The sequence below is a fragment of the Terrapene carolina genome, unplaced genomic scaffold (genome assembly GCF_002925995.2).
Source record: "Terrapene carolina triunguis isolate 2854851 unplaced genomic scaffold, T_m_triunguis-2.0 Scaffold30, whole genome shotgun sequence".
Taxonomy (NCBI): domain Eukaryota; kingdom Metazoa; phylum Chordata; order Testudines; family Emydidae; genus Terrapene; species Terrapene triunguis.
Window position 1 is genome coordinate 1,549,938 of NW_020664381.1, and position 26,108 is coordinate 1,576,045.

General features: G+C 43.9%; 1 protein-coding gene across 1 annotated transcript in view; it reads right to left on the reverse strand.

The window, feature by feature from the left end:
* Positions 1–10,435: 10,435 nt before the first annotated feature.
* Positions 10,436–26,108, reverse strand: part of LOC112118283 (uromodulin-like 1) — a 65,291-nt gene continuing 49,618 nt past the window's right edge. Inside the window, exons 17-23 of the mRNA XM_026650845.1 lie at positions 24,465–24,922; positions 22,992–23,134; positions 21,620–21,856; positions 19,847–20,006; positions 13,989–14,073; positions 12,541–12,748; positions 10,436–10,517 (exon numbers count right to left, since the gene is read on the reverse strand). Coding sequence (XP_026506630.1) covers positions 12,561–12,748; positions 13,989–14,073; positions 19,847–20,006; positions 21,620–21,856; positions 22,992–23,134; positions 24,465–24,922 — 1,271 coding nt within the window. The 3' untranslated portion in view covers positions 10,436–10,517; positions 12,541–12,560. The remainder of the gene's footprint in view (positions 10,518–12,540; positions 12,749–13,988; positions 14,074–19,846; positions 20,007–21,619; positions 21,857–22,991; positions 23,135–24,464; positions 24,923–26,108) is intronic.

Below are 26,108 nucleotides of genomic sequence, written 5' to 3' on the forward strand. Positions count from 1 at the left end.
GGGGGGAGGAAAAAAATGGCAGCAGAGCAACAAAAAAAAAAAGCCGGAGCGCGCCCCACCCCCGCACGCCTTGTCTCCACCTCTCGCCATACAATCCCGTCAGAGTGGTGGCCCCGGAGTTGGGGGAGCAGGGGCTTTCACAGTCAGGGTCCGAGGCAAGGCTTTTGCAGCCCCGCTCACACCTGACCTGTCCTTCCGCGCGGGTTCAAGCTCCAGCCATGCACTGGGGAATGGAGCGCAGCAGCAGCAGGAGGCTCTGCGTGATTTTACAGCGCACGCTGCGCGGGGCCCGAGAGCCTGTGTGCATCGAGCTGGCTTATGCCTGCTCGGGTCCCGGCTGCTTCCGCCCCAGGGCCAGGGCACACATGGCAGAGGTGAAGCCCCGAGGAACCGGAGTCCCCACACGGGCAGCTGCTGCACCCCCACCTCCATCTATGGGCACGTAGGGAGCCAGTTCCCCAGGCCGGACCTGGGGCTGACCCCCTGCAGGTACCGCCCCGCCCTCCTGCCTGCGCTCGGGCTGGGGCCAGGCCGGACTCACCCCACCATCACCGGGCCTCCTCCCTCCAGCGCTTGCCTGGAAGGGAGGAGGAATGCGGCGTGCTTGGGGAAGAGGAGGGGATTTGGGGAGGGATCCAATGGGGCAGTGAGGGGGTGGGGCCAAGGCAGGGATTTGGGGAACTATCCAATGGGGGAAGGAGGGGACGGAGTCGGGGCGGGGGGGGACGCGAGCTGGAGCAGAGGGCAAACATTGCTTGTTTGTCCAATGTCCCGACCAAACGGGATGCGGGACAAACAAGCAAATATCGGGACACTCCCGATAAAATCGGGATGTCTGGTCACCCTAGAGCTCTAGCTGGGGATGTGGGCTCTGGGGTGGGGCCAGAAATGAGGAGTTCAGGGTGCAGGAGGTGCTCCGGGCTGGGACCGAGGGGTTCAGAGGGCGGGAGGGGGATCAGGCTGGGGCAGGGGGTTGGGGTGCAGGAGGGATCAGGGGTGCAGGCTCTGAGCGGTGCTTACCTCAAGCAGCAGAGGTGCGGCCAGGCTGCTCTGCGTGCTGCCCTGTCCGCACGCGTCGCCCCTGCAACTCCCATTGGCCATGGTTCCCGGCCAATGGGAGCTGCGGGTTCAGCGCTTGGGGCAGGGCCAGTGTGTGGCGCCCCCTGGCTGCCCCTATGCATAGAAGCCGGAGGGGGGACATGCCGCTGCTTCTGGGAGCCATGCGAAGTGGGGCAAGCCCCAGACCCTGCTCCCTGGCTGGAGCTCAAGAGCCGGATTAAAATGTCTGAGCAGTTGGCTGAACATGAAGTTGGACTGAGTGAACTTGTAGGCTCTCAAGTTTTACATTGTTTTATTTTTGAATGCAGTTATTTTTGTACATAATTCTACATTTGTAAGTTCAACTTTCATGATAAAGAGATTGCACTACAGTACGTGTATTAGGTGAATTGAAAAATACTATTTCTTTTGTTTTTTACAGTGCAAATATTTGTAATAAAAAATAATATAAAGTGAGCACTGTGCACTTTGTATTCTGTTCTGTTTCCTTGCTTGTTCCTGGGTATTGACTCAAGCTTGACCCTTGGCTCCAGTTCCTGGCAATTGACTTTGGCTAGACCCATGGCTCTGGCCCTGGCTATTGACTCCAGTTTGATCTCCTCCAGCCCAACCATCTATGTCTCTAACCTCTGCACCTGACCTCTCATGCTCTGGTCCCTGACAGCAGGGCCATCCCTAGCCATATTGGTGCCCTATGCAGCCCCCCCGCAGGGTGTGTGTGTGGGGCCCCACGCGTCCATGGAGGGGGGAGCTGGCCCCAGGCCTCCACAGGGGGGCAGGAGCAGGCTTGGGGGGCAAAGGGGAAACCGCCCCACAGCACTCACCGGCGGAGCGGAGCGAGTTCGGGCCGGGTCGCTCCACTTCCTGCCGCCCAGTGAGTGCAGGGCAGGCCCAACCTGGCACTCACGGGGCAGCGGGAAGTGGAGCGACCCAGACCCAGCCCGCTCCACTCTGCTCCCCTTGCTCCCAGCCTTAGGGCTTGGGGGGCAGGGGGAAAACCGCCCCCAGCACTCACCGGTGGAGCGGAGCGAGCTGGGGCCTGGTCGCTCCACTTCCCGCCGCCTGGTGTGTGCAGGGCAGGCCCAACCCCTGCTGCAGTCCTCAGAGGAGTGGGGGCGGGGCTGGGGCATAGGCTTTGGGGAAGGGGTGGAGTGGAGTGGGGGTGGGGCTGGGCCGGAGCCCCAAATTGGTGTCCCAAATTTCCTGGTGCCCTACGCAGCTGCGTACTTTGTGTATGCATAGGGACAGCCCTGCCTGACAGCATTGGAAAGATTCATATTCTGACAGCATCCCTGCCTACAATACCTATGTTATTTCCAGAAGTGATAAGCTTCATGGCCATGGAAATATTTTACCTAGAAGAGGAACACTTCTTTGGAGAAAAACAAAGAGGACAGGGTAATCTACTAAAAGTGCTCACACTGCTACTTTTCTCCATAATATATCAGGCTATGTTGCATCACTTCAATTCAGGCCTTCCAGATGTGCAGTTCCTTGTCACACCCAGAGGATTTGTTCACCCACCACAATTATTTTTAAAAATCCACTTACCAGGCAGTGCCATCTAATTACTTTACCTGTCTCAATACTTATGTAGGCCTCATCACTGCAGTTGCTGAGCATTGGCTGATAAAAAGAAAGTAATGTGGGTATTGCAAGTACCAGGGATTTATCACTGTCTCTAGTATATTTACATTTCCCATCTCAGTTTTTTCCTTATCCATCTCCAAATGTTCTACCTACTTCCCACCTCTTTTTCCTTCCATTAGCACAGCTAGCAGCCTGCAGAGCATTGGTCAGGAGAAGTATTTTTATTAAATGTATGAAACTTTTTCTGTCTCTGTTTCTCCTTTTCTTTGGTTTTGAAAACCTTTCAGAATGAAGTATCAGAGGGGTAGCCGTGTTAGTCTGGATCTTTAAAAAGCAACAGAGAGTCCTGATGCATCCGACGAAGTGGGCATTCACCCACGAAAGCTTATGCTCCAATACATCTGTTAGTCTTAAAGGTGCCACAGGACTTTCTGTTTCAGAATGAAGTTCATGTTCATGAAAGATGCTGGACTGACAGCTCTGCTTCTGTAACTCCTCTATGCGCTCTACAGAAGTCCATCTATTGAACAGACAGGCACAGTTTAAGCTTCCGCACATTACTCTTCCAATGTACCTGAGAAGCCACCTGTCTGACTAAGAGGGTAGGTCAGTCTCCATTCCTGTCTAATTCTTTGCCTTTCTGCTGAGACTTCTAGTAAGGGAGCCAGAAGGTGCTTTCCGAGATAGGTTGATCTGTTCACTAGGCACCCGAACCTGAAAGGTTCTAATTACGTTCCACTCCCACTGACTCCATAGGAGTTGAAGTTGCTTAGCACCTGATAGGAGCAGGTTTTAGAAACTAGACTGACACCATTAACTCATTTCACAGTAGAGCTGATTGAATAATGAAGAACAGATTTACAAATATATGTGAATAAATGAGCCAACATTTTGTCCTGCTGCTATCTGTGGGTTCACATTATTCATTACTTGCATATATTCAGATAATTGCTTGTTTCAAATCCAAAAGTTTTCAGGAATTTTAGCACAAATTATTAGTTTGAAAATTCATACTACAAGTGTATTCCTGGCTCTGTAATTCATTAGCCTCCTGTTTTAAAGATTCAGTCATCCAATCAGGGTGCAGAAATAATGCCATGTGACTTTTACGATCACTAGAAGTTATGACTGAGAAGGCATTTACGTGATAAAGCACCCATATTTTTGACATACTCAGCTTTCTGTTGGAAGGGTGTAGGAACTAAAAGGTGCATCAGATGGGAAAGCCCCAATGTTTTCAATAGACTGGCCACTTTGCACAACACGGCAACCTGATAAGTCCTGATATGAACACATATGACTGCCAGAGGGAAGGGAGTTGGAAGTTGGCCACAGAGACCTACTGAGATCATGAGCACAGAAAGGAGGAATGAGGAGGGCCTGTTAGGATCATGATGAAAGAGAAAGTAGAAGAAGACTGTCTATAAAGAAGAAGGGTTGGAACGTACTGTTCCTCTTCGATGAGTGTGCTATTTGGTTTTATGGCTGAGTACAGCCCTCACAGACAGATCCCCTGCATAATACAATTGTCTGCACAGACCAGACCAAACCATTAGGTTGCTCTTTTACTCTAAGCTTGTGACGAGAATGTATTTTGCATCCTTGGTTTAATGCTTTAAGATCAATTACAGTAAAACTTTTTGGGTCTCTCTTATTTGTTTTCCTTCCCAGCGAAGAAGGGAATTTTCCAAACAGACATTTAAAAATCAGCTCAAATCTCATATATTTTCATTGACAGGTCTGTTTTCTATTATTTCAACTATTCCTTATGCCCACAAGGTTGGCAATAACTTCTGGTCCTTAGAATACGCTATTAATGTACATATGCAAAATGGCACACTGATTGTACATCAAAACTTGCTATGTCCATCATTTCCAATTAAAATGGAATACATACAGCTGGCTCAAATATTTTCCTAGGACAAAATTTAAGATGTCAAAACAAAATTCCCCAGTGTTATTTCTATACGGGTTTCCGCCATCGTTCTAGTAGGCCTCATAGACTGGCCCTGCTAACAGGGGCGGGAAAGGTGGACAAAATCCAAACTGCATCAAAGAGGCAGCTAGCAGCTCTGCTTTTTGGCGGGAGCTGTTCTTGAACAGCGACTGATATTAGTTCTGACTTGTAATGCAGTGAAGTGGATAATTGACCACAGGAGTCTAAGATGAGACCATCAATTTCACTGCATCTTCTTACCTGGGGAACATCTGGATTTAAGTTGACAAAGACAGAAGGGCAGTGCAGGAACCTACTGTAACACCCCACTAAATATCCCAACCAAATAGTCATATGTGCCATAGCACAAGAGGGAGATTGAAGAAGAAGAAAAATGCATTGACAAGAGATTAAATGTTAACAATTGAAATTTAGTGAAGATTTAAAAGTGTTGTGCAAAGAGAGGGTAGAAGTCATGACCTCCCGGCAATGGAGGGGATGCAGTTGGGCCCCACTGTTGTGCAGGAATGTAAAGGGGGTAGGAGGGTCCTTATGCCTTTCCCCGCACTTGTACACTCAGGGCCTGAGCCAGTGACACCAAAGCAGAGTGACACTGATTTCAATAGTCTTTGGATGAGCCTTTTACAGAGCAGCAGGGGAACTATCTGGCCCTACAGCTTTTTCAGTGGGTGTATTAAAATAATTACACATAGGTGAGAGAAACCCAGTGATGACTTGATAGGAGATGGACTGATGGACAAGGAGCTGCTCGTGTGCCTGTCATATCCAGTCCACTAATGAAGAATGTGGGGATGTATAGCTCCTGAATCGTCAGCTCATGGGCGCGACAAACTGCTCCCATGGCAACGAGGCTGGAGCTGTTTACACCCCCGCGTCTGTGTTTGGGAAAACCTTTTGGCTGATTTGATTGTACCCTAGCAGCTGGTGTTCACGCGCACAAGAAATGGGTTTGCTATCTTGTGTAATTGTACACTGCATGTTTTCTTCATGCACAAAAATGTAACCACTAAGAAAAGTTGTAAACAAAGTAAGAAGAAAAATAAAAACCCCAGAAAAAGTTTTCCTGGGAGGCTTTTGGCTTAAGGCTTTTAAAGCTCTCTGGCTACCACAAACCTGGTGTTCTATTTCCTTTCCTGTGTCGTCACCACAGAAGAAAAGTAGGGCAAAGTGGTTGAAAAGAAATTATAAAAAAGCCTGCAGAGACTTTTGAGGCTTCTCGCCTTGCAAATCTCAGCATGGATGATGGGGACCTTGCTGTAACTTCTGCCTCAAAAACTCTACCCTCCCTCAGGACTCAGTCGGTTGGCAAGAGAGTGGAGGAAGATGGGACACATTTCCACTCTGCCCTACCATTGGTTGATCCACACATTCAGGGGAGCACCTACTGCCAGACCACAGTGCAGGGGCATTACCGAATCTGCTTTTCAGTAGACAATCCACTTGTGACCCACTTGATCCAAACTGGCAGAGTGGGTGCATTGGGCTTTACAGGGATGCCCTGAGTCATATATATGCATATTAGTTCTCCAAAGGGTGATGTGAGGTCTCTACCGAGAGTCAGTAGCCCACTGGTTGTTATAATCATTGAAAAAATGTATGTACAGGTAATATTTAAGGAGTTATAGATCTATACTGAATATTATGTTCTCAAAACTTTAGAACTGAGGCAGGTAACAAGGAGGTTCAGGCTGAGGGTAACAGACACTTATCTCCCTGTCAGGTCAGTGTGTGTATTGTTCACTTCACAGTGGGGGTCTATTTGACTACTGAGCCACAAGCTAATCAAGACTGTGAAATCTACAAGAGATGGCAAAATCCACAGGAAGGAGCAATCAGCAAGAGGGTGTCCACTTTATGAACAAAGATCAAAGGATTGTTTTGATATTCCTGGGGTAGCAAAAGAGACACCCAGGATCCTTTACCTAGGATACAAGTGGGCAGAATGTTTCATCTCATGTAGGAGGGATCACAGCCAGGCCTGGCTGTGCAGACTTTGGGTGAGCTTTGCCCTACAAGACATGAAAGTGCCTACTTAAATAAGTCTAGGTTCTAGAATGCATGTTATGATTCTATTGTATATGGAACCATTTGTTTCCAATACTTATACTTGCTATTGCTTGAATCTCTATTCTTTGTTAAATACACTTACATATGTCTATAGTGAAGTATAAGTGCTGTGTGGTAAGCAGAGCAGTGATTGAGGTGAAACTAGTAAGCTGGGCTGTACTGCTTCTCTGGGAGCAGTACATCTGTGAATACTGCGAGTGTCCAGTGGACAAGGGGCTGGACACTATGGAGAGAGAGAGAGAGAGAAGCTGAGGGGGCTCAAGGTTGGAGTGTGCCTGTTGCTACCTGTAAAGAGAGAGTGGGGCCTGCAGAGGCCTAGTGGGGAGGGCTGGTGTTGCCCGTGGCTGGTGGCATTGGGAAACTGACCCCCAGCAGGCACAGATAAGCCTTCCTCACACACAGGGAAGGTGGTAATGAAGTGCCTCACAACCCTGGGTACCCCCAGGACGCGTCACAACTCTACCTCACTGTGTTTGGCTCTGTGAAAATCCTAACAAAACAAAAAAGTTTTGTGCCTCTCTCATATGGTATTGAAGATATACCCCCTTCAGAAGTCTGGGCATGTAATAATTTGTAATTGCAATACATATTTGCATTATATCACGTCACTTATTTTGGCTTGATATTCATTAAACTGATGTTGGAGCAGCTGTTCAGAAACTGTCGGGAAGAAGTTGGCTCAATAAAAGATATTACCTCACCCACCCTGTGTCCCTGATACCCTGGGACCTACACGACTACAGGTACACTGCATACAACTTACATTGCCACATTCACTCCACACACTGCTTCAGGACATTCTCAAAATCTTAATTTGTGACCAAGTCATTAAATTAAAAAAAAAAACGGAAATAAAGCTTAGACCTTGCATTTATTAAGACACCAAAACAGGCTACATAATATCTGATTTGTGTCTGTTCACAACAATAGTTTCCGTTCAGCATGCTAAATATCAAATTCAAGTTATCCCATTTCATTAAAAACTGTGGGCTAGATCCGCTGCAGCTGTAAATCGGCATACCTCCACTGAAATCAAACGCGAAAGCTCTGGCCTTGTAATTTGAGAGCAGTTTAGGATGTGAATACTACAAACTATTAAAAATATGGATATTAAAATAGTTTCCTCTTTCACTCTGTGCACAAGGCAAATACAGTGTGATGCTCAGAGCAAATTCACTAAGAATAAAGAAACTTCTATACAATGAAAAGTTAGTGGTATGTTCATCAAACTAAGATTGCAAAGCACTGCATCTTCACTGCCCCGTCATCAGCCAAGACAGTGTTTTTAACTAGGATCTAACTTGCTGTTGAAACTGATACATAGATGACAATCCAGTAATTGAATTGTCTACCTTGAATGGTCTCTTACAATACATGCTAACTATATATGCGAAACAATCTGTTCCACTTTGCATTTTGCTGTGAGGCTGGGAGTTCCTTTCCCAGACCTGAGAAACAGCTCAGTGTGGCTCAAAAGCATGTCTCTCTCACCAACAGACAGTGGTCCAATTAAAGATATTACCTCACCCACCTTGTCTCTCTACAATTCAGTCATGATTTATGGAATGACGATACAAAGGAAATTTGCGTGCTTTGTAAGACATCTTGGGTCAAAAGCAGAGATAATTTACTCTGTAAGTGATCCATAGATTTTAGAGCCAGAATGGGAGCATTATGATCTAGTCTGGCATCCGGCATAACACAGGCCATAGAACCTCCCCCTGTAATCTCTGCACAGAGCAAACATTGGATTCAGAAGATACAAATTGTATTCTTGAATATAAATAGGACTGCAAGGAGTGTAAAGGTGTACCAGTAAATCAGTGCAAAGGCTATGATCTTTTAGATTATCTGTCTGTTCAGGTTTATGTCCATTTTCTACTGATCATTTTAAATGTTTTTTGTTTAAAAAGGAGCAGCTGTTTATAATTATAGCCATCAACCTTAAAGTGGTGTGACTATGTCCACCATAATCGATCAAAGCAAACATGTGACACAGGTACCGGTAACTAAAATCACTCCACAAGTAAAATTTCTTAAGCAATCCAAATGCAAAGTTACCATCATTATTAGTTACAAGTTATTATGCTGCCTCTCTCTCCATGCTATGGAAACATCTGTAAGGTCAGGGATTGGGGCAGTGGAGGGAAGATCATGTCATGAGAGCTCCTGAAGAAGCGACTTGCCATGGAGATGGGATTGGCCTAAAGCATTTGAGAGACATATTGGACCTCTGCACAAATGCCCTAGCCTTCTACAGGTGACCCAAGATCCCGTTCATTTCCCCACTATTTTTGGGTCTCCTGGGGTTTGGAAGGCCAAGCTGTTTGCCAGCACTTTGCAGGGAAATCATCATGCTTTCCACAAGATGGGTAGCCGGAAACTGCAACTTGCAACTTGATAATTACTATACACTGGCTAGCATACATATATATATTATGCTGATAATACTACCCACCATCTATATTCCAAGCAATTAAGTACACATATTATTAAGCATGAACATAGCAGCTATATATCCCAAATAGGCTTGTACCTAATCCTGTTCACTTATACTAAGGATTCCATAACATCTTACATTAGCTGCAGCAAGCTTTGGCTTAACTAGATAGGAAAACTGTCAGTATCAGGACATATATTGTTTCCTCATAGCAACAGAAAGGGTGTTACCCTCAAAAACCTATTTGTCCTAGCACAGATTTATGAGGTATCCTCATGCCCTTAGTTCCTGGAATGCATGTATCCAGAACAAAGCTAAGAGTGCATCATGACCTGGAATGCATGTGTTCAGAAAAAAAAAATAGAGGCAGACACCAGGGTATCAGAAACAAGCAAGGTAAAAAAGCTGATTACTTGAATCCAATTTCAGGTGATGTACATAGTGCCTTTTACTGGGAAACAAGTAGGGATGTACCTTCACAGAGCACACCTTCTGCGTAAGGTGAATGGACAGGACTGCTCTTTAGAGCCTGATATCTTATAGAACCTTCTTCCTGTATGACATTAATAACCTGACCTACATTGGCTCTTTGGTCTCTTGAGTATATTTCATAACAAACCAAAATGTGGTCAAGCAACTGATTATACAATTTATCGAACTAATATTTCTTGGCCCAGTGCTTATTTTTCCTTATACAGGGATGATCTAAATCTTTCTTTTTTAAGTTTCCTTCTCCGCCTTAGAAACTAGGAGGTTTCAGTGCCATTCAGTGCAGCAGAAAAGAGATTAACCCAATGCAGAAAAGCATGAGATAACAACAACAGAAGAAAATATAGTGATCAAAATGTTAAAAAGGACATTTCTTAATTGACCATGAAAACAAAAATGGAGGAGCTGAACTGCAAGTGGCTGAGAGAGATTTTTAAGCAGGAGAATCTGGGGCATAGCTGGAACTGGAGCAATTGAGCTGGGAGGGAAAGGAGAAGTTTTATTCACAAATATTTTGAAAAGGGAAAATAGTGGTACACTTGCTGTAAAATGGGACTAAGAGGAGAGGTATGCTGTTTCTTGGCCTTGGGTCCCAGTTTATCCAGCTGAGAACTGAATTGCTGCCTCGTACAATGGAGTACCCAATCAAATATCCTGCAATTGTACTACATGTAGAAGATCACAGCCACTTAAAATGCAGCTCTACCATATAGTTTGTGTGTTGTAATTAGACTGCTCTGGTGAGTAACAGACAGCGAAAAGAGATCAGGAGGAATATAGTCATATGTTGTAGTGATTGTTAACTTTGGGGATTCAATGTTGCAACAGATCATGACCACTGACATGAGAGATAATGGGAGCAAAATGATGTGCGAAGAAAAGCTGTTGCCATCTGTGTGTTGAGACAAGTTCCAGCTAGAAGACAAGAACAGAGAAATCATGCTGGAGAGGTGGGATCAATAGTCTTCAGGAAAAATTAATGAGTGGCAAAGAACTGCTTAGTTGTCTTAGCTTCCAGAAGGAAGCTATTAGACAGTGTACTGCTGAGAGTATACTAGGCTGTTTATACATACATATTATGAGTCTGAATTGCATTTACACCAAGGCCTCATTACACTTGCCAGAGACCTTGGTGTAAATGAGAATCAAGCCCTGTAATTGATGGAGCCCACCCCAGTCCCAATTTTTCACAGTCACCCTATTTCCTCCCCCCAAGCCTGCACCTTAATCCAATCACAGGGAGGCAACCAGAGGATCCCTCTCTGATGGGGTGTTCTTTCTGTGGCTGGCCATGCCCACAGACCAGTACAAAGCAGTCACAAAGCAGAGGATCAGAAGCAGCATGTTTAACAGTTGCTGTTAAGATCTTTGTAAGCAGATACTTACTACAGTATTCCTTTTACTTTCTATCTGACATACCTAAGAAATTCCGTGACTATCTCAGCGATGTTTATGATTTGCAAAGGCATTAATAACTATCATAGTGATGAACCACCCTATGTACATACCAGTTGCATTTTCAAGCATGAGGCTTCAGACCAGGAAAACTAGTTATTTGTAAGAGACAACAGTTGAAGTCTCCTGCAAACAGGAGCCCTGTGTGCTCTGTGGCATGATAGGTCCAAAATTTGAAACTATCGCCCCCAAATTCTGGGGAAATTATTTATTTTACCACCATGAAATACCCTTCATTTCCAACCCTCCCACACTCAAATACACACACAACAACTATGGCTTATACTAGGAAATATTCATTGTACAGCAAAAACGCTGAATTCTGTGGTATCTTGGAAAAATACAAAATTCTCCAGCAGCATAGTCATGAAGTCCACAGGACCATGAGTGAGATGACGGGCAGTTCACACCACGGCTCCAGGCTTTTTGCAGACTCAGATAAACATAGGTTTACGCTCCGTTCAAATTTTCAAGGTTATCTTTGCAACCACAAGGGCTAGGAAGTCAATTTGAAAACAAAACAAAACAAAACAAAAACACCACACACCCACAACCCTCAATGAAAGCTGAGATTCTGGAGCACAATTCTGTGGCATGGGGTAAATTCTGCAATCACAGAATCATGGAACAAACAGGACCCTGCCTATAAATATTGTGGCAAAAATTCCTTCGGATACTGTATTTGACACATGGCACTGGAAATGGTTACAGGCACTTTACAAAGGTGGCATGTCATTTACTGTGAGCTAGAGCAGTGGCTCTCAACCTTTCCAGACTACTGTACCCCTTTCAGGAGTCTGATTTGTCTTGCGTACCCACAAGTTTCACCTCACTTAAAACCTACTTGCTTACAAAATCAGACACAAAAATACAGAAGTGTCACAGCACACTATTCCTGACAAATTGCTTACTTTCTCCTTTTTACCATATAATTATAAAATAGATTGGAATATAAATATTGTACTTACATCTCAGTGTATAGTAAATACAGCAGTATAAACAAGTCATTGTCTGTATGAAATTTTAGTTTGTACTGACTTTGCTAATGCTTTTTATGTAGACTGTTGTAAAACTAGGCAAATATGTAGATGAGTTGATGTACCCCCTGGAAGACCTCTGCGTACGCCCAGGGGTACATGTACCCCTGGTTGAGAACCACTGAGCTAGATTGTGCCATCATGCTATGAGGCCATGCAAGAAGATAAGGGGAAGCAACACACCTGTCCCCGGTATGGCCATGTAGGACCTACTTGGATCATGACTCTGGTGCATGAAGGAAACACAGGAGCTGCATGCTCCATACTCCCCTTGATCCACAGCTGCAAGGGGATGGGAAGTTTTCTATTGGCTATATAATTACTGTCCACATCACTAAACTAAAAAATGCTTCAAGTTATTGAAGACAAATTTGTTAGCATTTCAGTTTCCATTTTAGGAAGGGCTGAGCAGTTTAAAACTTAATTGATCATGGTTTAGTACTTACATGTGATAAATTGGAAATATTTAATCATAGAACACTTGGTAGCTAAAGTTGTCAGACTTGATTTTGAAGTTGTATCTCCCCGTCTTCCGCTGGTATTGGGACACCAAAAGGGCCGCCGCTCCCAGCACAAAAACAAACACAGCAATGACGATGAGGATGATGGACCCTACTCCTAGCCTAGGTGCCGTCTCACTTTTTGCATCAGATGCTAGAGAAAGAACAAGGGAAAGTTTTGAATCCCTGGAATCTGTTCATTCAATAAGAAGCCAACTTAGTGTTACAATCTTGCATGCAATTTAGGACACATCAAGTAGCCCAACGCAGTGGTAAGAGCATGGCACTCTGATACATTGATTCGGTCCTCTTGGAAGGGTTATTCTCATGGCAATGTCTGTGCATTAGAGAAAATCCTGTCTTTAGATACTTGTGCAGAACCACTTCTGACTGTGATGGGATGTATGTACTCAAATTGGTATGGAGGATGTGGCTCTAGGCATTTTCTGTTAAAGTAATAATAATGATATATACATTTCTGAGCTAATGCCCTAGCTTCAGCATAACCCTGTAGGGAGAATGTTCTTTGATTTTAGTCCTGTCGTTCATCTGCAGTAATTAAGCATATTTGTAAAATTAATATGTTTACACCACATGAGATACAATTCATATTATTGGGGGGGGCAGGTACTAGTTAATGCCATGACAGGCAATAATTGCACTTAAAAAGAACATTCAGCATCATGTTGAGATGGGGTGTAGAGTAGTGAGCAAGGTCTAGCTTGTACACAAACTTCTCCCTGCCCTCCCCCCAACCCCCGGCACTGTCTCCATTTGATTGACTTTTGGCCACTCCACCCATTTCTAAGCCGTCTAACTTGTCAAGGACCCAGAAGCGGTGTAAATTAGACTGATCTCCACCCTAGTTTACACCTTATTCCAGTCCTTCAACATGTAAATTGTGCCAACTTTTCCTCCCTTACAGCATCAATAAAGTGGGTGTAAGGGAGCATAACAAACCTAATTTATATCACCGTACACAGCACATCTCTGAATCTGGCCCACAGAGCATAACATATTGTGCTCTAAAAGGAATCTAGTGTAAGCACTGTACAAAAGCTGATTGCAGTATAAGACTTGAGCAGACTCAGAACATTACAGTTCAAATACCCATTTCTTTCTGCAATTAATTCTACCTCCTCACTAGCACAAATAATTGCACAGAACATACCCCCCACCCCCCAAGTGTATCACCATTACTGCATCCCAACAGGCGGAGATTGGCCCATAAAGTATCAGTAATTGCTACCCAGCTTCAACTGACCATCCTATTTCTCAGCCACGGGGGTTTATGCCTTACAAGGAAGGTTTTCAAGTTCACCCATCAGTAAAACAGAATCTGTTAAAAAATTAGCTTGTGTTCACTTTTTTGTAGCCATCTACTCATTACTCACCAGTGGCTCTGCACAGAGGCCCCCAGGATGTTCTGTGTGTGGCAATAATTTCACCACTTTTCGGGGATCGAACATCTCGGCAGCTCTGTAACAATTACAAAACCCTGATCATTTATAATATAAACATATGTAATATATATGAAGTCTTGTAATGACTCCTCTAAAGAACGAAGAATTTATGCTGATTTATTGAAGGCAGTACCAGAGGTTTTTTTTATTTCCCAACGCTAACCTTTGTTACATTCTAACATAAACTGAAAAAGATCAGAGAACAGTACTGGAAAAAAAATATCAGCTTATCAGAACACTGAAAAGAAACCTCTGTGGACAGGCCCTTGGGACAAAGCAGGTTGTGTTGGGTCTATTTAAAAAAAAATAAAGTCTACAGGAGAATGTCTATCAAAATTTTCTTTAAGCAATACGATGTGTGTACTACTAAGTTTTCTCCAGCACTCTTAGGGTATGTAAGAAGGATCTGCAAAATAAGCCAAAGTACATTACGTGGCCTTCAGCATCCTTTTTTAACAGCATTGCTCATTATATTATTTATTATTATGAATCATAATAATTTGTATTGTGTTGCCACCTGAAGGTCTCAGTCAGGATAAGACTATCCCTCTCCTGAAAAGTCTACAGTTTAGTTTGAAGCAAGATGCAACATGTGAACTTAATAAACAAAAGGAAGAAATGGACAGTAGGGGTAAGTAAGGGTTTGTTTACATGGGAGAGTTTTACCAGTTATACCAGTATAACTATATCACTATAGTTATACTGGCATAACTCCACTTGTTGATACACTTATTCCAGTATAACAGTGGCTTTCTCCTGCCTACCTTGAAACCTTTCCAAAGCCACATAAATGAAACAAACAAAAACACCAAAAAGCCACTCTTGTTCTAGAATTAGAGTATCCACATGGGTTGTTATACAGGTATAACTATATCAGTTTAAATTCACATCATAGCAACAGGTATAACTTTCCTGTGTAGACAAGCTCTAAAATAAGAACATGTGGTTACATAGGTAGCTACTGTGCAATTTCATGGTTCCAAATCGCTGTAATATTTTTTGCTCCGATTTGTTATCGTGCTGCTGGCTATGCCTGATGTTACTGTCCTGACTTTGTCCTACTACGTTTTTCTCCCAAACTACTCTTTTCTGTTCCAGATTTAAAAGAACCAAGACTCATCTACCAAAAAACTGGGGAGTGACAAGAAGAGGTGAAAGAATAGGTGAGTTCCAATCTTTTGGGCAATAATCCAGGCCTCAGATCAGCTCTGAAGTGAGCAAATATTCCTGGAGGCAGAAGGTAGGTCAAGTATGAGGATATCGTGAGCCTTCACTTTCACGCTTCCCTAACTCGTTCTCTCACTTAAGTCACGTAGTGTTGGAGGACGCCTTGCCATCCAACCCACATAAGGAGTAGCACAGGAATAGGGCAGGGACCAAACCTGGACTCAGAGTCACAGTTCAATCCTTGCTTTTCCCTTGCTCCATGGGGCGCTTGCCCTTTTCCTGTCATAGCTCTATTCCCCTGGGTGCCAGCTGACGCATGGTCAGGGAAGAGCCCAGGCTTCACCTGCTCCCCGCCCACCTGTTTGTAGCAGCTGCTCTTCCTTGCTGCACAGGGCCTGGATATGTGGAGCCCCACAGAGGAGAAAGAGGGCTCCTTATTCCCCTTACTCCCATGGAGGAACATGCAGGCACGCTGACAAATAACCCCACAATAAAGCAGATTGGTCTACTATTGGAGACCCAGTCCTGCGCTCCAATTTCCCCGTGTCTCTTTGTGATCCTTCATGCACCCTCACTCTGGCATTCGGAGTGGTTCCCAGTGCCCTACGCATGCTCTGGGCATCTCCAATGGTTTTCAAGTGCCTGTCATGTCACTATTCTACTTTCTTGAGGGCTTCACTCCCCCAACAACTCCTCTGGTTTCCCAAAAGTTCCCCTCACTGGATTTGCCGGATGCGGTCTAGTGCCTTCTGTGCTTATTATTTTAATTTAAATCCAATAAAAATATACTAAACTCACTACATTTTCATATGGGATACATTTTGCTTGGGATAAGGGATGATACAGTTTTCCTCTTTAAATTAATAAAGTTTCTAAATCCTACAAGAAAGATGTAAAAGGGGTCCCAGTAATTAGTTGCTGTATCGTGCTAGACATTAATTTAGAATCAGCTACAAACTGGGGCCTAATTTTAATCTCACTTGCAAACCAGGAGCAACTCCAATGAAGTCAATGAAATTACATCAGCATAAAGCCAGTGTAACTGAAATCAGAATATGGTCCTCAATTAACATACTCTCTACCCCAATCTATATAATTAAAGATGTTAAAATCCGATCTATCACTATTCCTTGTAGCTTCTACTAGGCCTTTGCTCAGTGCATTGATGTTAACTTTTACCCTTTGTTTGCAGTCCTTCGGCCAATTTTCTATCCATGCGATAGTGCTCATATTCAAGCCAATGTGAACTAAATATGCAAGTAATATTTTGAGAGGCATTGTACTGAATGCTTTGCTAAATCAAGATATATTACATCAACTGCATTCTTTTTATGCATTAACTCTGCAATGGGATCAAAAAAACAACCACACACATTGGAGATGGAGACGTTCTGTTAGGTCATCTAGAGCATCCATACCCAGTACTTTAAACTGGACCTGTATGAGGCGATCTAATAAACTGAGACGATTGTACTAAATGCAGGATATTACAGAAACAAAGAAGCTGAAGATAGAAGAAAGCTAGTTGATCTTCTAGTCCATCCATTGTTGGCCAATGCAGGATTGTTCTCTACAATGCATTTTTAAGGCTTTGCCCAGCCTAGTTTGTCTGGCGTTACCTGTGCTTTATAAAGGGACACAGTGCTAAAGACATTGGACTGAGAATTGGGAGACCTGGTTCTATTTCAGGCTCTGCTGCTGACCAGCTGTGTGACCTTGGGCAACGAACAAGGTCAGCTCCCAGTCTACTGCACTGGGCAGCACAGCATGGGGAGGAGGTGACCAGCCCTCTGTGGAGAAAGAAGTGGTTCAGGACCATTTAGAAAAGCTGGACAAGCACAAGTCCATGGGGCCGGATGTGCTGCATCCGAGGGTGCTAAAGGAGTTGGCGGACGTGATTGCGGAGCCATTGGCCATTATCTTTGAAAACTTATGATGATCGGGGGAGGTCCCGGATGACTGGAAAAAGGCTAATGCAGTGCCCATCTTTAAAAAAGGGAAGGAGGAGGATCCGGGGAACTACAGGCCAGTCAGCCTCACGTCAGTCCCAGGAAAAATCATGGAGCAGGTCCTCAAGGAATCAATTTTGAAGCACTTAAAGGAGAGGAAAGGGATCAGGAACAGTCAGCATGGACTCACCAAGGACAAGTCATGCCTGACCAACCTAATTACCTTCTAGGATGAGATAACTGGCTCTGTGGATGAGAGGAGAGCAGAGGACATGTTATTCCTTGACTTTAGCAAAGCTTTTGATATGGTCTCTCACAGTATTTTTGCCAGCAAGTTAAAGAAGTATGGGCTGGATGAATGGACTATAAGGTGGATAGAAAGCTGGCTAGATCGTCGGGCTCAATAGGTAGGGATCAATGGTTCCATGTCTAGTTGGCAGCCGGTATCAAGCGGAGTGCCCCAAGGGTCAGTCCTGGGGCCGGTTTTGTTCAATAACTTCATTAATGATCTGGAGGATGGCGTGGACTGCACCCTCGGCAAGTTTGCAGATGACACTAAACTGGGCGGGGAGTGGTAGATGCGCTGGAGGATAGGGATAGGATACAGAGGGACCTAGACAAATTAGAGGATTGGGCCAAAAGAAACCTGATGAGGTTCAACAAGGACAAGTGCAGAGTCCTGCACTTAGGACGGAAGAATCCCATGCACTGCTAGAGACTAGGGACCTAGTGGCTAGGCAGCAGTTCTGCAGAAAAGGACCTATGGGTTACAGTGGACGAGAAGCTGGATATGAGTTGACAGTGTGCCCTCGTTGCCAAGAAGGCTAACGGCATTTTGGGCTGTATAAGTAGGGGCATTGCCAGCAGATTGAGGGATGTGATCATTCCCCTCTATTCGACATTGGTGAGGCTTCATCTGGAGTACTGTGTCCAGTTTTGGGCCCCACACTACAAGAAGGATGTGGAAAAACTGGAAAGAGTCCAGTGGAGGGCAACAAAAATGATTAGGGGGCTGGAGTACATGACTTATGAGGAGAGGCTGAGGGAACTGGGATTGATTAGTCTGCAGAAGAGAAGAATGAGGGGGGATTTGATAGCTGCTTTCAACTACCTGAAAGGGGGTTACAAAGAGGATGGATCTAGACTGTTCTCAATGGCACCAGATGACAGAACAAGGAGTAATGGTCTCAAGTTGCAGTGGGGGAGGTTTAGGTTGGATATTAGGAAAAACTTTTTCACAAGGAGGGTGGTGAAGCACTGGAATGGGTTACCTAGGGAGGTGGTGGAATCTCCTCCCTTGGAGATTTTTAAGGTCAGGCTTGACAAAGCCCTGGCTGGGATGATTTAGTTGGGGATTGATCCTGCTATGAGCAGGGGGTTGGACTAGATGACCTCCTGAGGTCCCTTCCAACCCTGATATTCTATGATTCTATGATTCTAAGTCATATCCTCTCCTTGATGCTCATGATTCCATTGTCCTCTAGATGTCGATCCAAATTCAGTCCTCATATGAATAGATGCAACTCTGCCCCCCATTATCTCTTAGTATTTGTTCCATTATGTTATCAGGAGTTGAAGTTATATGGTTTGAATACTTACTTGAATATGAGTTTTGCGGTACTTTACATATTCAAAATTATATTAGTGTCAAACCTAGAGCCCTCCTTCCATCTGTCACTCAAATTTCCTGTCCCTCTTTTCCTTTTTTCCTGGACAAAGCTCTGTAATTGGAGACAGGAAAAGGTTTTCTTCCTCCTGCTATCCATTCCTGATCTTCTAGGAGGAGTCATTTGATTTATACTGAGACCAAGTTGAGCAATTTAGAGCAGGAGGGAACTATTAAATAACGGACAAATACCTAATGAAAACATTGTGTCACCACAGAGAAGATCTTTAGCCAAAATAATAATCAATAATAATAATAATAATAATAATTCCTTTTATCTACGGTAAAAAGAGAGCCCTAATTTATCTTGTCTTCATGAGCAACAAATTATAAGTGCTGTTCACATACCTGGAACTAAAGAGAGACAATGTGATAATCTTTGGATGTAGTCAGAAGATAATATCTGTGCCCAACTTTACCAGAATACTGTTCACTATATTTTTTTTAAGTGCTTTTGAAAAGGTGCTGGATTGACAGCCCTAGAAACCAGGGAACTTGGGCAACAACAGTGTAAGCTTCCTCAGACTGTGCCCAAACCCTGATCTGGGGAAATAATCACTGGGCAAGAAAAGATAGAGCCGTCTCCTTGACCATTCCAACTTTGGCTTTTCTGATGAGACTGCACCCTTATCAGCTAGTTGACTGTTTTTTATTCTGTGGAACCTGTCCACTAGTATTTGTATTGAGATCACCTGCTCATTTCACTTTTTTTTCCCCCAGACACCCCCAGAGCCATCCAGTTTCCCAGCCTTGATACCATTTTTTATTTATGTTCCATGCTTCAGCTGAAGGATAGGGAATGGAAGAGAAAAAGACTGAGGCTTACATGTGGCTATATTCTTTCCCCACTTCACACTGCTGTGAGTTGAAAAATGAAGGAAAATGGAGAAGAGACGTTTAAAGGATTCCATCACCTTTCGGAAGCATATTATCCCTTCATTTTCCAGGTACAGCACTGTCAGTCATATGTCACATAGAAAGTTAAATGTAAGGAGCAAACCCCTTACCATCCTACAGGTGCTTTCAGGAGTTTCCACACAAATACGAATTTTGCAGTGTAGGTAAACCACAGAGTTGTTGACAAAGGAAAAGATTTTCAGCTTAAACTGAGCTTTTCTTGAATTTCCATTTTCAATCATGGTGGTGTAGGTCTCTGGGACTGGGCAGCTAAAAGAGAATAGGAAGACACACAAAATAACTAGAGCTATACGCACTATACCCCAGTAACAGCACCTTGTGGTTCTGTTTATAAGCTTCCTCTGAAAATCCTTATCTAGATATTCCATGGAGTGTTCTCCAGTATAGACACTGGTGGCAGTGTTCTGAGTGTTGGTTTGTCCCTAGGATAGAACACCACTGAACACAAAAGCCTGAGTGGCTAAGTACACAGGGGATTCAGAGGTGAGTATTTAGTGAGATTCTTCAACTTCAGCATTGGAAAAAAACAAAAACAAATTGAAGTCTGAGATGACTGAAGGCAGAAGATGAAGTGGGTGTCACACAATACTGAATATTTTACACACAATACAGTAGTTTGACACAGTAAACTAAAAACCAGTCATGCCCAGAGCACCATTTGATCCGGGTTCAAATGTCCTGCTACATATAAGAATTAATTCTGACTTTTGGAAGGGTGGTGCTGGTGAAGCAATCCCATTCTTCAGAAATTAAATAGGATTTTTTAATATTTTCTTTTCAGCTCCTAAAGTGAGGTTCTATTTTGAAAGCTATCTTTGTAAACATATATCATAGGTTCTCCATCTTTATTGCCTCTCCACTATTTCCATATCAGATGGGCCTAGGTTACTATTAAATATTTTCATTCAAACTGCCACCCCTCCAAAATGATCCTGGACTTCGAGGATTTACGTCTCCACTGCAATAAAAGGCCCACGGCATGGCCAAGGCTGGCCCGAGTCAGCTGACTTGGGCTCGCAGGGCTCAGTCTGCAGGGCTAAAAATGGCTGAGTAGATGTTCGGGCTTGGACTGGAGTCCAGATGCTGAAAGCTCAGGAGGCAGGTGAGTCTCAGAGCCTGGGATCCAGCCCAAGCCCAAATATCTATGCTGCTATTTTTAGCCCTGCAGACTGAGCCCTACCAGGCCAAATCAACTGAGTTGGGCTGAGACTCAATGCCGCAGGATTTTTATTGCAGTGTAGATGTAACCTGAGTGTCACCTCGGGCTCTCTCCTCCTTTCTCATGCACATCACCAGTAACAAAGGTACTGCAAGCCAGGTGAGGTCCTCAGTTTCACTTGTTCAACCACTGTCTTAAAATTATGTCCTAGTAGCCTATTCTGCTTCACAAATCAGGCTACCGTACTCTACTTCATATGAAGATTCTGAATGTTCTTCAAGGATCACCCCATGTACAGCATACAGCAATAATTTAACTTCAAGGCCATAAAGGCATGCATGCCTTTGGTAATGGCTGCATTAGAAAGAAATGGCTGCACCATAGATTTTTTGCACTATTGACTACCAAAGCCACCTACGCCTCCAGGACCAATCAGAAATCAAAGAGTAGACCTACACTGAACATCTCCTTTACAAATATTAGGGGGAGGCAACAGCCCTCCCAGACTCTCTTTTAAAATGTCTGAAGTTAAGTATTTGGCTTTGAAAAGAACAAGGACTCATTGAGGGCACGTAAAAAGTACATTAAAAAGATAGGGTATTAATAGCCATCTTCGGCTCATGGAAAGGTTCCTCAAGTTCAGGGACTACATTGCTAGACAGCTTGCACATGCCTATGTCACTTCTAATGAGTGTTGCTGTACCTGTTGTTAATAAAACCAAATGAGAGAAGATCCACTGAATTACTTGTTGGAGTTGCCCAGCACTCAGTGACGACCACCTTGAGCCTGCTGTCTCCTTTTTGAATTCCCACCTCAATCAGTATATCATCACTGACAGAGACACTGAAATTTTGGGGGATTGAAGAGTTTCCAACGAACAATTGCATCTCAGTTATAAAATCTCCAGATCCCTGTAAATCCTCAAAAAAGGTATAAACCCTGAAAAGACAATAAGCCGCTTTTAAAGATCATAGATTTGATTATAGTGTTTTTGCAGGTCATAAATATGATTCCTGTTTCTCTAGCATGTGTGCACTACAGTAGGGAGGAAAAATCTGTAGTCCAGCATATTGTTAAGATTTCAAGAGGAAAGGGTGGTTGCTTGCTGCAATCCAGGCCCTTGGGGTAGTGTGGAAGAAGGCATGGAGAAGGCTCTGGGAGGCTACAAAGGTGGAAGTTATTGGCAATATGAGCAGACAGCGTAGTGATGACAGTGATTTAAAATGGGAACAGGAGTATATTGCCAAAGCTCTGAACAAGAAGCTTGAGCCTGATGCAAACAACAAGAGGAAGCCAGTGAAGGGATTTGCAGAGGGAGTGATGGAGTCAGAACGGTAAATGACCAAGACTTTTTGATGCAGCTTTTTGGACACACTGCAAGAGAGTGTGAGGGTGGGGGGGAATCATGGATGCCAGAGGAGTGATTGAAGTAATCAAGGCAAGAGATGACCAAAGTCCAGATGAGCAGTTTTGTTGTAGGAATGGAGAGGAAAGGATGGGTTTTGAAGCTGTATAGGAAAGAAAGTGAGAGGATTTGGTGACGGCCTGGGTGTGGTGGAAAGAAAGAGAGAAGTGGTCCACCTGAGGAAGGGATGAGGCTCATTGGCAAGACAATGTGAAGAAGTCTGGGCTGTTATTTCTTGTGCTCTGCCCATTCTATAGATATAAATAGAGGCTCTCACTCTATAGTGTTGCTAACCTGGAGCCTTTCACAAGAACTAAATTTGCATTACATTTTTTTTTAAAGGTCATCACGTAAGTTTGTGGATTTTAAAAATAATCATCATTATCGTCATCATAATGCATAGCAATTACACAGCACTGTGCGTTCATTCATTCATTCATTCCCAGAGGCAGTTATTTTGCTGATGGGGAATACGACTTGCCCATGACCACACAAGGAACCAGTGACACAGCTGGGATTACAGCACAGGAATTTCTGATTTCCCAAGCTTGTGCACATGCCACAAGAATACACCTTAGAAGACTAAATTCCGCCGCGCCCCCCCCCCCCCCCACACACACACACAGTGCCAAACATTACAACTTAGAAGTTGGGTGAGTTTTTATTTACCCTTCTGAACTGTATCCAGATGAAGTCAAGAGATTATTCTGAAACACACAATGGATTGGACAGACAATCTTCAAGTTGTGGATAACTCCCTGAGAGGAGTTGTCATTCCGAAGTATTGTTTTCACAATAGTCTTAGTCAGATTCTGGAACAGAAAAAGGACAGAGAGATACTTTATCAACCTTCATGTTTCTGAGAACACCTTAGTCCCACTAGTCAGCTACCTCTGGTAATTTTAAGTAATACCTCAGGAATTCTGTATACAACTGGCCATGAAAACCAAAACCATCAGCATCTACTAGCTTTGTCATTGTGGGGCTAGCAAATGAAAAGAAGTTTGTTGTTCTCATCTTAGTACATATTGTTCACTGCTCCATAAAACATCCATACCATTTGTATGACCAGGGCTTTTTATTCCACATTGTCCCGTCTAGACCAGTGGTTCTCAAACTTATTTGATCAGGCCCCCCTTCTTTGTGTCTGTAGTCATTTATGCCCCCCTCCCAAGTACATATACCACCACCAGGATCTGAAGGCAGAGCGGAGAGCAGCGGCTGCTGGCCGGGCGCCCAGCTCTGAAGGCAGTGCCGTGCCAGGAGCAGCACAGAAGTAAGAGTGGCAATGTGAAAAGTGATCGTTATCACTTTTCACAGCAGATTTAGCTCCCGATTGGCGCCCTTACTTCTGCACTGCTGCTACAACCCTGGGGCGGACAGCTGCAGACCTGCCACCCTAGTACTAACAGCCGGAGCCCCACTGCCTCCAGGTGAGGGGTTGGCGGGGGAGGGGGAAGGAGACCCCAATCCCAGGTGGTGGGGCTTCAGCTCTCAGCCCTGGGGCAGTGGGCCTCCGGCTGTCCCCTTTATACTCACTTCCACAGATGTGCACAGCCCTTCTGCACTAGCCCCACCACCTGCGGCTGAGAGCCAGAGATCTTCAAAAAATAAATACTGTAAATAAAAAACACATGGCTTGTGCTTCCCTTGACACATTCCCGCACATCCCTTGGGAGGCCCGCCCCATAGTTTGGGAACCATTGAGTCTAGACCAATCAGTACAGTCTTGTTTGGATTACTTATTCATTTACATATTACATTAAACGTATTTCATTCAGACCCCAAATTTTAAATATGCTACAGATTTGTGTACTGGCAGTGAGACGTTAACAGAAGAAACTGGGGAGGGAACAACACTCAAGGCTGTTGGAACCCAGGAGGGTAGCAAATGGGTTTTATTGTGGGGGGTGCAATGAGGGTTTTGGTGTTGAGGATACAATCTTTACTTCCCTCCTCCTTACTCCCCAAGTAGAAGCAGAGGTGATTTTACTTTGGGAAAGTGGGATTGAATTCTTTGTTCACCGTTTCAGGAAACCCTGATGGTAAAAGGCTGCACTCCCAAGCTCAATCTCTGCCACTGCACTCTACAGTGACAAGTCCATTAGCCGGGTGTTTCCTTCATCTGTTCAGGTGACTTACACTTTGTACTTTAGTTCCACATTCGTTCCACGCTGTCCACAGCACCACACGAGTGTCGTTGCTGAAGCTCACGTTGCAGTGAGGCTCCCCAAGATAGAGTGCAGATTCTGGGATAGATTCCTGCTGCAGAAATATCTTCTGAATGGAAATGACAATCTTCTCAATCTCACAGAACACTCTCACTGCATCCTTTATGGACATCCCCTGGGAAGATTTAGTGAGTGGCGAGGTAGTGACGTGTGGTGAGCTACGGGCATTCGACACAGATGCTATGGAGGCACGCGGCATTGCTGTGCTAGAAAACATAGTATCCTCTTCAGCTTTGGTTTTAGCAGCAGCTGAATCCTCTGTAGCAGGTGAAAACACAGGAGCTGAAGTATGTGGATGTGTTACAGGTAAACCTGTGCCGCCTACATGTTTGCCATGTGCAGTTGTAGGGCCATGGCTAAGAGGAAATGCTATGGAGCAATAAAAATAAAGGGATTGTAAATTACAGATTCAAATTTGATTTCTTAAGAATACTCAAATGAAAAAAAACATCATCAGGAAACTTTCAGTCACTGGTAGAAAAACTGCTGCTCTTCTTTCTTAACTGGTCATGTGTAATTACCTCAAAATACACTATTGCTTTTTTCTTAATTAAAAATAAAGACACCAGTAAGAAAAGACCAAAGATTCCATTTCTCTCTGGCTGCAATAATTTACACACTCACAATGTGTATGTGTTCCCAATGTCTCTTGGGGGCCAGATTTTCAAAATAGCTCACCTCCCATTTAGGCATCAAAATAAGTGGCCATAAGGGTCACAATAGGAGCTACTGGATGCGGAACACTTTTGAAAATCAGGCCCTTATTTTTGTCCCTAAATGAGAGCTGAGCTCTTTGTAAAATGTGGCTCCAGCTGTGAGCGCTGGGCACATGAAAATCTGACCCTGGCCTGAGTTTTTTGGAGAATCTGGTTCTTGTTGCCCCTTCAGCACAACAGTATTACAGCAGGTCGGTACTGTCTATAGACATATATAAGGAGCTTTACTGAGGAAGTTAGCAAATGTATGTCAGTAGTAGTTTTTTACTGGGGAGAGAGAGGGAGGAAAGAGAAGGAAACTGTGGGAGGTAGGAGGGTGATAGTCTGGGTACTGAACACCCAACTCCTTTCCCTCAGCCCCTTTTCTATCACAGGTTTTTGGGTTACCTGTTAGATTACCCTATGATACTTTAATGATACCCACAGCCCTACTCTGCACCCATCTTTGTAATGTAATCTTTTAACCAATGTAATGATCTACATTCACATAACTAATACTGGGTTTGTTTTGAATAGTGTGGATTTTACTTTGCAATATTTTACTGAATTATATGCACAAATAGCATGTATTCTCCAATCCAAATTAAAAAATATATATTTCCTAGGAAACTATTTTCATATCTTCTGAGAATGTCCTAAATTGAAAAATTACTGATCTCATGGCAGGAAAAAGGATCCGGGACTTATTTCAGAAATGTCTTTCCCAAATCCTTATAATCACAGTGCTAAGAAAATGTCCTGATTTACTGAAAGCTAACAAAGGTAGGCATCTATTTACAATACTTGAGACTTCAGCCAATACACACAGTTCATCACTATGGTTACAAAAACAAATACAA